This window comes from Mus pahari, chromosome 2 (genome assembly GCF_900095145.1).
Source record: "Mus pahari chromosome 2, PAHARI_EIJ_v1.1, whole genome shotgun sequence".
NCBI classification, from domain to species: domain Eukaryota; kingdom Metazoa; phylum Chordata; class Mammalia; order Rodentia; family Muridae; genus Mus; species Mus pahari.
In genome coordinates this window covers 48,549,627-48,562,585 of record NC_034591.1, presented here as the reverse complement: position 1 = coordinate 48,562,585, position 12,959 = coordinate 48,549,627, and the positions used below count along the sequence as shown (strand labels likewise).

The window sequence follows — 12,959 nt, the reverse complement described above, 5'->3', positions numbered from 1 at the left end:
TGCTTCTCAAGGCTGGTTTGCAGAACTGCGCAGCCTCTGGTGCACAATGTGCTCCTTGCCTGGCCCTGGACCTTAGGGTAATCCTTTAGCCTGAATAACTGGTAGCTGACTGTGGCCAAGCCCGGGTGGGGCTGACCCTGGTGATGGCTGGACGCCAGCCAGGCCTTGCCCTGTCACACACAAACAGCTCTCTGAAAGCCCCTCCACAACAGGAGGCAGAAGACGAGGCATGGAGGCGTCATTAATTTATTTGAATTTACACAAAATAAAACAAAAATTTGTTGTTGCTGTTGTTATATATATATATGTATTTAAAAAACAAAAAACAAAAACAAAAAAACCAAACCAAGCATTTTTGCATATGGGAAGTTTCACAATCTGGGAACAAGCCATAGTGCAAGGTTCTCTGAGCAAAAGACTCAGGACATTCCAGCTTGATGAGGTGGCCAAGGTGACATAGCACAGCCCCTGAGCATTCTGACACTAGCCACCACAAGCCTTCGCTCCAGACTGTGGGGCGTAGACTCTTTCAGAAGCCACTTTTGTGGCTCATAAGGTCCTTTCAGCACTTCCTGTTGCTCTTTCCCGGTCTCTTCAGTCTTCCCTGTCATTTCCTGTTTGGACTTTTATCCCTTGCACATACCAAGTGTCCAATAAACACATCATATCACCCCTCAGCTCCTCCAAAATCCACCTCCAAATCCTCTCTTAGTCAGCACCACAAAACCTGATCCTGTTCACCTCCACAGGGTATGACCTGGCTGGAAGGACACGCTTCAGGACAGAGGATCCAGTCTCTAGTCTGGTCCTGCAACCTGTTTGCCATTATAGTTTTAGGTATAAGCTAACCATCTCTTAACAGAAAACCCAAGATCCAAACTGCTCCAAAACCCGAAGGATTTTGAGACAGGTTCACTCTGTGAAAACTTCTTTCATGCACACAACATCATTTAAAACACTGTATAAAACTACACTTCAAGCAGTGTGTATACGGTATTATGAAATATAAATGAACTTCATGTTTGTACTTGGGCCACATCCCCAAGATATCTCATTATGTATACTCAAATATACCTCTGCCTGAAAAGACTCTAAAATCCAAAACTCTTCTAGTCCCAAGCATTTTGGATAAGGAATAGTCAACCTGTATTTTCTTATTTTTATGACCCCAGTTATCCTGTGTCAACAGTGTGCTACCATAGCAGTGGATGCTAATGTGCCCTGAAATGCGGTATGTAAATGCGATAGACTGCAAGCAGGGTTCCTCTGGGCACTGTCACCCTCAGCTTGGGTCCTTTCACACCCGTTGAAGATAGCACTGTACTTCCAGCTGTGCGGGACTGCTGTGGTGAAGTACACACCTTGGCACACTGCCGGGAGTAGGGTCTAACCGCAGAGACATGAGCCTCTGGTTTTTCCGTGTATTTGGTGAGCTGCTCTAGCTCACAGCACCAGATGGGGCTGAGCACGGAGCTGTGCTCAGTCGTAAAGTGTATTGCTTTCCAGATCTGCCCCCCACGGTTTGATGGTGACATAGGGTGCAGGGGTGGTGGAAAAAACCAAGCCCCTTTGTTCATCCTCCAGCCCGAAGGGCAATTCTGGCAGCCTGGCCTGGGGCCCTGGCACTTCCTCAGCAGGGCTGGCCCAGGGCTCAGGACCATCTGCTAAGTGATTTCTCATTCCCCCTGGAACAAAACTTCCCACAGAATGGGTAGGAGACAGGGTTCTACTTTGGATGAACCAATCAGATGAGAACCACATATTGGCATGCAAACATCGACCTGCTTAAGAAATGCATTGTGGGATCAACCCTGGACAACTTTGGAGACCTACACCAGGGACCCTTTTCTTGAGCTCACTGTCTCAAATGTGGGGCCCTCACTCCCTGAGCTCAGCAATATGCCAACAAAAGGCTTGTAGCTTCAGCCCCCTCCAAGGGTGCCTGGTACACTTCAAATGTCCCTAGAAGAGTCAACTCCTTTGTCCTTTTCACAAAGCCACACTATGTGGCCACAGAGGTAAGAAAATGCCTCACCCTTTCAGAAAAGCCTACCACACATAAGAAATTCAGAGAACACTTCTGGATCCTTCTCCCTCTCTCTAACACATCCTCTACCCTCAGGTGCACATAGATACATATTACACTTGACAAAATTCATCTGCTTTTGATAATAACCTAGCCTACGCTCCAGGCAATGCTGCTGCGAACGTGTTTGCATAGAGTTAGTCACAATAGAAACAAAACCAGTCACCAGAGGACAAGCTTGAGAGCTACCTGCGTAGACTCTTGTTTGGAAGATTCCCAACCTTCCTTCCAGTCACTCAAAAAATAGGTTTGCCTCCGGCAGACCCATCAATAGGATTGAAAACAGCACCCCGGGAGCCTTCCTCGTCCTGGCTGACCCCCCGAAGCCTGAAAAAGCTGATGCCTTGCTTCAAAATTCAGATCCATCCAAAATAGAATGCAGAATAAATAAATAAGTGCTTCCATCGTGTGCTGCTTGGGAGTTTCCAGCTGTGTGTGGATGCAGCCTTCACGGTGCTCCCGAAGACTCTGAGACAGTCCAAAGGCTCTACCCATCCCTACCTCACCTCCCCTGGGCTGCAGCGAGGCATGTACCCGTGGAGGAACATGTACCCAGACGGGGTGGGACCTAGAGAGGATGGGATGGTTCTTATCTCTACTTGCTGAAGAACTAAGTGAGAAACCCCTCTGCAGGCTGGCCCCTCCTTGTGCTCATGAAGTTGTGTGGATAACTTGAGTCAAGCATTGTGGAGTCATGCCTTTGGATGGGCGGTCTACAGGAGGGAGAGAAATGGATGATGGATGTGTGCACATGGCTCTCTTCTCCTGAAGACCCCTGGAAGCCAAGGTTTCTTCCCTCTAAATGATCCTTGGGAGCCTGGTGGCCTTTGAAACCTCAGCATTCAGGGCTAACATCCAACTGTTGAAGAATGTCCTGCAGAGAGCCCTGCAGCCTGCTCAGAGCCACCACCTCTGTGGAGTAGAGCGAGGCTTCCAGGACGCCATCCAGGCTTTCTGGCTTCTGCAGGCCACTGGTCTGAGGCAGGGAGCAGCTCTTGGAGAAGGCCAGCAGATGGAGGAGGTCTCGGAGATTCTCCAGGTCGTTGGCTATCTGTAGCACACTTTGGGAAGGCAGGCTGGTGAGGACCTGTTGATAGACTGCCAGAGTCTGGTCCATCTTGGACAAACTCAGAAGAGGGTGAAGCCCAGGAATGAAGTCCAAGCCAGTGACCCTCTGCTTGGCGGATACCGACTGCTATGCAGGAGGAAGAAGGACAAGAGGTGCTTAGCAAGTGGCAGGGAGATCGGGCTCCAGAGCCCTTCATTACGTCTGTGAACCTGGGCTACCTCCTTCCTTCTCACCTTCCCCATCCAGGCCCTTATTTCCTGTCGTCAGCTCACTGGGAGCCACGGAACTGGTCTTCCAGACTTTCTGTTCATTCTGAGTCACTCCACCCTTCACTTCCGATTAACCTGGAGCAATTCCTTTCTCCAAAGGACATTGGTGAAGAACCAGCCATAGCTCCCTATTCCTTATATTCTCTCTAGCCTCCTGCTCTTATCAGATCTCTCCCTCCTAGTCATATTCTTATGTGGTTCTCCCTCATTAGGGTCAAAGCCATGCCCCTTCTCCACTCTGCCCAGTCTGGTTACCAGGAAGGGCTTTCCCCACGGGCTTCCTCTCATTTCCACCCACATTTGGGTAATTGGGTCTCTCTGTGTGCAGCGCTGGTGACTCTTTTTGAAAGATGATGAGAACTGTCTCCATGAAATGTACACGTCTCTTATATTAAGCTGTCCTTGATTCTGAATATCTAACTTCTCCTGGCTGCCCAGGTCACACTGTGAGACATGCACTCTGGCCAGGAGATATGGTAGTCTCCAGATGGCTCCACAAGAAAGTCTTTCACAGTACCCCATGCAAGCCTTAGAACAACTTGGTGGTATGATATGATATCACCTTTATCAAGATGGTAAAATCAAGGTTTAAAAACCACCAAAGAACTGGCCTAAGATCTTGCAGATGGAAAGCAGATGTGGTGATATGCGTATAGCTTAGATACATCTGAGGAAATGGCTGAAGATGTAGGCTGCTGGGCCTCAGAGAAAGACCACGGCAGGCACTGATCACTATCAACAACTACACAAGGACTAGTTGTAAAGGAGGGAAAGGTTGTCTTCTGTGTGACTTTGAAAAGAGGGTGGGCAGTGGGCAGAACAAGCGGTAGCTAAAAACCATTAGAAACCTAATGCTCCCCTGCCCGGCGGAGACACTGCTGGGAAGCTGGTCAGGTGTCAGTGAGACACCGTGACCTTTAGGGATTCTTATGCCCTGGGTATTAAATGCAAGGAAGTAGTTTCATGGAGGAAAGAGAATGAGAGAGGCAGAAACAGGGGGCTAAGGAAGGGGAGAGAGTGGTCTGTGGAAACAGGGAGGGTCCCAGGTTGTCCCAGGCCTGATGTGTGCCTTACACGCTCAGCTAGCCACCGAGGGTTGGGTTTCCTGTGGCAGAGGGAAAATGAGCATGGCCTTATGATATCAAAGAACCTTATGGCTTCTTAATGGGAATATAGGAGAAAGTTAAATTCCCTAGGGTGGCTTAGGATTAGAATCATGCAGTAAGGCAGTGCAATTGAGCAGTCTAGGTGCTGGGTTTAGAACTGTAACCACTCAGCCCTGTACTCCAGCAGGCAGCAGTGACAAGAGCCATGACCAGAGAGAATGGACACCCTAGGCTTATAAACTCTCAGCTTCTAAGGGGTGCATGATGTTCAGAAGTTGCTCAACGTGTTTCTCAGACTCTGGTTCTAGTCCTACATCTTTGTCCCACCAAGAGACTCCTACCGTGTGTGAGATGTCATTGATCCTGGTGACAATGGTCTTGATGAGGGTTTTGGTGTCATCCTGGACTTTCTGGATAGGCACAGCTTGAACATAGGACAGATAGGACCAAAGCCACAGGAACCGGCACAGGGGTCTCCAGCACATTTTTCTCCCTGGGATCTTCTTCTTCTTGGACCTACGAACAGAATGAATGACACTTTTCAAGAGCTCAATATGAATCCATCCAATGGTCCTGCTGCCAACCTGCTGTAGGATGTGGATGGATAAAATTTGCTATCTTCCCTAGCTAGCTACTATCTTGCCAAAGTCAAAGACAATTTGTTATGGAACCTAGATGAGTGAAATGCGTACCCTTAGGAAGAGTATTGACAGTCCAATAAAACCACAGCAATGAGTCCTGTAGATCATGGAGCAGGACTTGTCAGATAGATTTGACGGTGACGGGGGCTTTGTTGCGTACTTCAAGGGAAAGAGAACCAACTCTTACGGTCTAGGTTGAATGTAGTCATTTACTTGCTGCCTAGCTGCAGGTATGCCACATAACCACTCAAAACTCTACCTTCTTCCCTATAGTCTACCCATCTCCAAACTTTTATGAAGATCAAATTAGCTAATGCATGCAGAAGATCATTAGGGAGCCAGGGCTGCCTCGCCCTTCCCATTAGTCTCATAGCAGCAGCCTCTTGCTCTGTCTGTTGAGGTCTTCATTACTGATTTATAACTTCCTTCCTCTCCCCATGGGAATCTGAATCCAAACAGCATTTACCCACCTGTCAGATTCAGTACAACAAGGAGGAGGGAAGATACTCCCTGCCCTCCAGAAGCACAGGGTAACAGGAGAGACAGACAAGTAGGCTATGTCAATGCAGGAAGATGCCGCTTCACAAGGGGACAAGTGTAAGATAGCACAGAAATCCAGAGGGGGTTTGCCCTGGCTGGTGTTGAAGACTGAGGCCAGGTTGGGAGAGTACAGCAGAGTTACCACAAGTGACCAAGAGGCCAGAAGTGCAAAGGTGTGGAGGCAGGAGAGAGCACAGTACGTTTACTTAGAGTGTTGGGATTTCCAGTCATGGAGCCACGAGTTTTTAAATTAACACTGTGCAGATTCCTGATTAAGAAACACAGGCCTGATGAGATGCATGAGGCAAAAAGATAATAAAGTTAAATGTATGCGAGCCTGTAGCCAGTGATCCATGCTAAGGGTGTGCGTACGAGCTTGAATAATAAAGACATTCATAAATATTAGGATGAAGAGGATGGAGATGGCAAAAAAGCTAACTTCTTCTTTTTCTGTTCTTCCTCATCTGGGCATTGGTGGGAACAGGTAATATAGCTGTCCTCCATCGGTGGTAATATTAGTATAACTCACCCTCTGACAGTACGGAAAAATGAGCAGTCTGCTTATATATTATTTATAGTGCTTGCGTAAAGGTACGTTCTTTTTAATCTGAATTTTACAGAAGAGAAAACAAATGAGGCTCAGAATGATGAGCAAACTTTCCCAAAGTCAAAAAAGGTAAGTGTCAGGCTGAGATGTGCACAGGACAGATTGAAATACAGTCACCCACACACCCCATCCTCAGCTTCATTTTCCAAGACCTTAGTTACCCACGGTCATCTGTGATGCCCCCCCCCCAAAAAAAACTAAATGGAAAATTCTAGAAATGGATAATTCACAAGCTCTCAACTGTGCCATGCTGAGTGTGACTATGAAGTCTCATCCTGTCCCTCCTGGGGTGTGACTCATCCCTCATCCAGGGTGGTCTACACTGTGTGCATCACTTGCCTGTCCTCATCCAGGGTGGTCTACACTGTGCNCATCACTTGCCTGTCCTCATCCAGGGTGGTCTACACTGTGCGCATCACTTGCCTGTCCTCATCTGGGGTGGTCTACACTGTGCGCATCACTTGCCTGTCCTCATCCGGGGTGGTCTACACTGTGCACATCACTTGCCACACAGGAACTGCTTGGACATCAGATCAACTGACTTGGAATCACAGTGTTGGTTTTCTGTTAACCTTTATTTCATTTACTAATGGTCCTAAAGCAAGAAGTGTACTGTCAACGGAGGCATAAGCATCCGAGGAGAGATGAATTGGAGTGCTAAGGGTCCATGCATGGGTCCCTCTAAGGAATACATGAATGTAAATGGTTTAGTATTCTCACAAGTTTTCAGGGGTCTACCGGAAGTCATGGAACACATTACATTCTCCACAGATCAGCAGGGCTGCTTACTGATCTCCTTCACTGAGTTCCCTGAAACCCCAACCAAGGAAGCAAGTGTAACAGGCCCTAGGCTTTAGCTGCGGGCTCTGTATTTTGCTGTTGTTTGTTTTCTGTCTCTGTAAAGGAGAGTTAACTTCATCTGGTCCCATCAGAGAAATGGAGCTAGCGCAAGCACTGGCATCAAAGGGTAAACGAGAGGAATTTTTTTTTATATCCCTGCCTATCTTGGCTTGTGTCCGGCTCAGGGTTGAGCGAGTAAATGCCAGCTACTTAAAAATTATTGGAATTACTGGGCAGAGCTTGAAATGCTCAGGGCCATAGCACCTGCAGCTGACTCTGAGTCAAGCCCTTGGCCCACTGCCCCCCAGGGGCATCCCAAATGGGTACCTGGTGCTTGTGGATTTCCCCCCTGCAGCACAAGAATGTGTGGCATTCATTTCTAAGATTTATGTGTTGACGACACCCTCCTTCCCGACCAAATTTACTAGCACATTAACGATGGTCGGATCGTAGCTATTTTCACACAATGGCTGCCCTGTACTATCAGAACAGACAAGCAGGTTTACAAGGCCTCTCTGTCGATGTGGATAATATGCCTCAGTGGATGCTGGCAATAAATCACAGTGCTCTGGAAACACAGGATTGGGATGCTGTCGTTGAGGAAGTATGCGGAAGATGATAGGCCAGGCTTCTGGGACACGCATCGGGGGTTGCAGAAAGAAGTGGTCACAGATCCATCTGAGATCAAAGTCATGCTAAGAGCCAATGCCCCAACAGCACATAACTTGCTTATGTTACACAAGCACACACATACACAAACACATCAAGATACATAGCCATGCTGGGGAGACTGCTAGCTGCTCCCGGTGTCTTATTTTTCTTTCTGTCTCAGTTGAGGACACTCCAAGTCCTAAGGGAGACGTGTGGCCATGGAGAATACCTGCCGGGCTTGCATCTACCATTAGGTACAGTTATGCAGCCAAATACTGATGGATTAAGTAAACGCAGGAGATCCATGGGGCAGCTCTCAACATACCTGTCACTTTAGCACTTATGAGGCTAAGGCAGGGCAGTTTCTTGTCAATTCCAGGCCAGCCTGAGCTACAGAGCAAGACCTTGTCTCAGAAAAGGCAAAAAAAAAAAAAAAAAAAAAAAAAAGCACACAGTCAGCTATTGGATGGAACACAGGGCCCCCAATGGAGGAGCTAGAGAAAGTACCCAAGGAGCTAAAGGGGGCTGCAACCCTGTAGGTGNAACAACAATATGAACTAACCAGTACCCCCTGAGCTCGAGTATCTAGCTGCATATGTAGCAGAAGATGGCCTAATCGGCCATCACTGGGAAGAGAGGCCCCTTGGTCTTTCAAACTTTATATGCCCCATAGAGGGGAATGCCAGGGCCAAGAAGTGGGAGTGGGTGGGCAGGGAAGCAGGGTGGGAGGAGGGTATAGGGGACATTCGGGATAGCATTTGAAATGTAAATGAAGAAAATATCTAATAAAATAATTTAAAAAACAACCTCAAAATAAATAAATAGTGCTCATAGAATTAAAGAGCAAAACAGTATTCTTCTGTTATGAGAATGTATGTCACTAATCGCAATGGAAAGAGGAACATTTAAATTGACCCAATGCCATAGTTAGCTCTGAGGATGGTGGGACTCTTTCTAGTTGCCAGTTAGAATTGGGGGCTTCGCTGGAGCTCAAGAGAAAGGGGCCATGGCTGTGATTCCAGGGAGTGAGGAAGTGGGCAGGCAAGGAGAAAGGCTACTGGCAGCTACCTGGCCACAAAATAAACCTTTCTAGAAGGTCCTGAAGTGAGTTTAACCACTTACGAGTTGTTACAGCCTCGGAGCTGGCAGAGGAATTGCTAAAATACTGATGCAGTACACTGTGTTCCTCACGTCTGGGGACTATTGCAGCAGAGCCTGGAAAGAAGAGAGACCGTCTGGAAGGACAGGGTGGGCACTGGGCGGCAACCTCCCTGCCCTCTACTTCTGTTTTATATTCAGGTTGTCTCACTGGAAAGCTCCTCTCCGGCTGCCTGCCTTCCCCTGCCATCTACCCATGTGCCTCACCTTCTCCATTGTGACTCCCTGGAAGGGCACACTGGAGAGGTTAAAAGAACAGAGAGGGGAGACCCCGAGGCAGCTCCAGGCAGTGACACATCTTCAGAAAAAGGCTCAAGACTGGTGCAAGAGGCTTGTAGGGTGGCACCAGGACAGCCCCCCCCCAACCCCTGTTTCTGATCTCACCTGGATCCTGGACAGAGCCTTTCCTAACGCCCAGTTAGGTGATTTTTCACCTATATCCCCAGAGAGCAGTTCTATGTTGCCACATTCCCTGCAGACAAGATCACACCCTAATTCCCCTAAGACACTGGTCATCTCAGGTGTGAGCACCCTCTGCTTTCTTCCATTCAGGGGACAGGGCAGACCCTTCAGGGGATGGGTGGGGATGGGCACAACGGTCCACTTCTTCAGATTCAGACTGGAAGGCAGCAGAGCCCGGGTCAGGCCTGCCATTTCCTGCATGCAGCAATGGGGGGAAATGTTGGCAATTGGGGAAGCACTGGGTGACAGAGGCATCTGCTGGCTAAGGCTGCCATCCTTGGGCTTAGCCTCACTTCCCCTGGTTGACCATACCAAAGACTTAGCAAGAGACCCAAAGCACACACTCTCTCTTCTTTCTTCTCTTCTCCAGCCATCAGATTTTTAATAGTTTTTTTTTTTCCCTGATAGTCTTTGGTATGCTACTATGAATTAAATTCAGATAATGTTTGCCTACGGAGCACATGAAAATATCTGAGAAATGCAAATCAAAACCACAGTGAGATATCATCTCACCTCTGAATGGCTTTTGTCAAAAAGACAAAAGATAGCAGATGCCGGGACCGGGTGTGGGGAAGGCGAATGCTCATACATTGCTAATGAGACTGTAAATGAATACGGTCCCTATGGAAAACAGTGTGGAGATGTTTCTGAAAACTAAAAATAGAACTACCTTATGATCCAGCAATCCAGTTCCTAGGCATATACCCAGAGAGAAGAAGCCAGTATGTCAAAGAGATATTTTGCTTCCATGTTTATAGCCAAGATATGGAATCAAATCTAAGTTCCCATTGAGGTATGAATGAATAAATAAAATGTGGTACATATCCACAATGAAATAGTATTCACCATAAAATGAATGAAATATTGCCGTCAATGTAATATGAATGAAATTGGAGGAGATTATGCTGATCCCAAACCATAGAGAAGAGAATAACAACTCTCAGAACTTCAGAGGGGTGTGGGGAGGGGGGGGCTACTGCTGAGTACAGGGAATGTTAGATAGCGGGTGTGACTTCTTCTAAAATGTCTTTATCAAGGGTAGAGATGGCACAGTGGTTCCAAGAGCACACTGCTTGCTCTTCCAGAGGATCTGCGTTCAGCTCTCAGCATCTACATCAAGTTGCTCACAGCTGCCAGGAGTGCCTGTGCCTGTGCCTGTGTCTGTGTCTGCATCTAACTCATGCTCTCTGTGTCTGTGTGTCTGTGTGTCTGTGCCTGTGCCTGTGTCTGTGCCTGTGCCTGTGTCTGTGTGTGTGTGTCTGTGTCTGTGTCTGTGTGTGTCTGTGTCTGTGTGAGTCTGTGCGTGCCTGTGCCTGTGTTGTGCCTGTACCTGTGCCTGTCCCTGTGTTGTGCCTGTGCCTGTACCTGTGCCTGTCCCTGTGTTGTGCCTGTGCCTGTGCCTGTGCCTGTGCCTGTCTGTGTCCGTGTCCGTGCCTGTGCCTGTGCCTGTGCCTGTGCGTGTGCGTGTGCGTGTGCGTGTGCGTGTGTGCGTGTGCCTGTGCCTGTGCCTGTGCCTATGTCTGAGTCTCTGTCTCTGTCTCTTTCTCTGTGTCTGTCTGTCTTTCTGCCTATCTTTCCCCTTCTCTAAAAAAATAACAAAATTATTTTATTCCATTTATTAAATGTAATACAATTTTCTTTAAATTAAATTTTTGCATACACACACACACACACACACACACACACACATATATATATATATATATATATATACACACACACACACACATATATATATAGTGTGTGTGTATGTGTGTGTGTGTATACTAGCACACACTTTACCCACTGACACATTTCTTCTGCCTTCTCAATACTGATTTTATATGAGCTATAATTGTCCAGTTAATTATGGTTCATAGCTATCTAACTGAACTAGAAAGTATTTCTCTTGGGCTGGCAAGATAGCCCAGTGGATAAAGACAGTTATTAGCAAGCCTGAATTCTATTCTTGGGGCCCACAGGCTGGATCCCACAACTTGTCTTCTGACCTTCATGTGCATTCTGTTGCATGTGTATGTCTCCCTCTCACCCCTCACACACGCACTAAATAGACAAACAAATGAACAAATAAGTAAGAGTTGGTGAGATGTCTCAGAGAGTAAAGGCACTCTCTCCCAAGCCTGGTGACCTGAGACCAATTCCCACACCCATATGGTAGAAGGAACCAGTTGATTCCTGAAAGTTGTCTTCTGACTTCCACACATGTGCCATGGCTCTCTTGGACACACACACACACACACACACACACAGTGTTTTAGAAAGTTTCTTTTTCTTTTTCTTTTTCTTTTTCTTTTTCTTTTTCTTTTTCTTTTTCTTTTTCTTTTTCTTTTAAGGCTTTGCCCTTGCTGCAGGTGATCTCTAGGGGATTTCAGCTCATTCTTCAAGTGCTGGCCACCGTATACAATTTGAAAATCACTGAGCTTAGCAGGAGCAATTTTCTCTTCTCTGCAACCAAAGGCCTTGCTTGAGAAATCATGCTGACATTCTTAGCTGGTAGGCACAGTGTGGGTGAGGGGGTTATATTCTTTTCATTCCCATTAGGGAAAGCAAATAGATTTCAACTCCTGCATCAACTCTGATTAATTTTCAGTGGCTCCCTGGAGCACTGTCCAGGAGCACTGTCCAGAAGGGATCCGGAGCTCCTGCCATGCACTCAGAGAGGAGGGGCACCACACCCTATTAGAGATGCCTGCTCTTGGTTCAGCATCTACTAAGGGCCTGACACAGAGAAGATGCTCATTCAATTTTTGTTGAATGAATAAGTAAAGTATTCCCCGTCCTTCATTGCTGACCAGGCTAAGCTGTCCCTAAGGTGGCTTCCCTCTGAAAAATCATCTTTCTTTGTTTTGAGATGCCCTCACGTAGACCGGAGTGGCCTTGAACTCTTTCTTCTCCTGCCTCAGTCTTCCTTGTGCTGAGATTACAGGCATGGCCTGCCATTTTAGAATTTATTTTTGCCCCACAGAAATACCTAAGAAGCTGTCTTAAAGTGCTTCTGTGCCTATCTTTCTCTCCCTCCAAAGCGTTGGATTGCCTCCACATCTCTTCTGTATCCCCAGCCTACCTCGTTCTGATTCCTTTCAGTCTTACCTCTGCTGTGTGCACTGTTATGCCCAGTGACTCCCCACCACCGACCCATCTATGTGCCTGTCCATTTCCAGCACTCTAGGTGCCCTGTCTTTGCCAAGGGACCCAATACTGAGCTCCCCATGCCTACTGTGTGGCTTCCCTGCAGAACTCTGTGGCACTCCTGAGGGCAAAGACATTGCACACACAGATGGAGTCTTAGTCTCTGGTTTAGGTGAAATGTCAGCACAGACATGATTATAGATTCAGAGAGCTCACGGACAGCAGGAGAGATGGGACCATGCCGTATTCTGTAGAGCAGGGCATGGGGAGCAAGCGCTGAGCTGCCTGGCGTATCTGAGTGCCTTGTCTTTCCTTGTAACCTAACCTCTGCATTTCTGGGAGGCAACTGTAGGGAGAGAAAATTTCAAGGCTGTGTCCATGGGCCAGAATGCTCAGTGATA

General features: G+C 47.4%; 1 protein-coding gene across 1 annotated transcript; it reads right to left on the bottom strand.

Annotated features, from left to right (window-relative positions):
• Positions 1 to 230: 230 nt before the first annotated feature.
• Positions 231 to 5,042, bottom strand: Lep (leptin). The gene is made up of 2 exons (XM_029535370.1): positions 4,872 to 5,042; positions 231 to 3,281 (listed from the first exon to the last, which is right to left on the bottom strand). The coding sequence occupies exons 1-2, from the start codon at positions 5,013 to 5,015 to the stop codon at positions 2,922 to 2,924; spliced, it is 504 nt and encodes a 167-aa protein (XP_029391230.1). The 5' UTR covers positions 5,016 to 5,042; the 3' UTR covers positions 231 to 2,921.
• Positions 5,043 to 12,959: the final 7,917 nt, after the last annotated feature.

Bases quoted from the DNA above. Each gene is read 5' to 3' on its own strand.
- Lep (XM_029535370.1), bottom strand. From the start codon at position 5,015: ATGTGCTGGAGACCCCTGTGCCGGTTCCTGTGGCTTTGGTCCTATCTG. The intron at 3,282-4,871 runs GTAGGAGTCTCT...CCTCCTGCATAG, and splicing joins TCAATGACATCTCACACACG to CAGTCGGTATCCGCCAAGCA.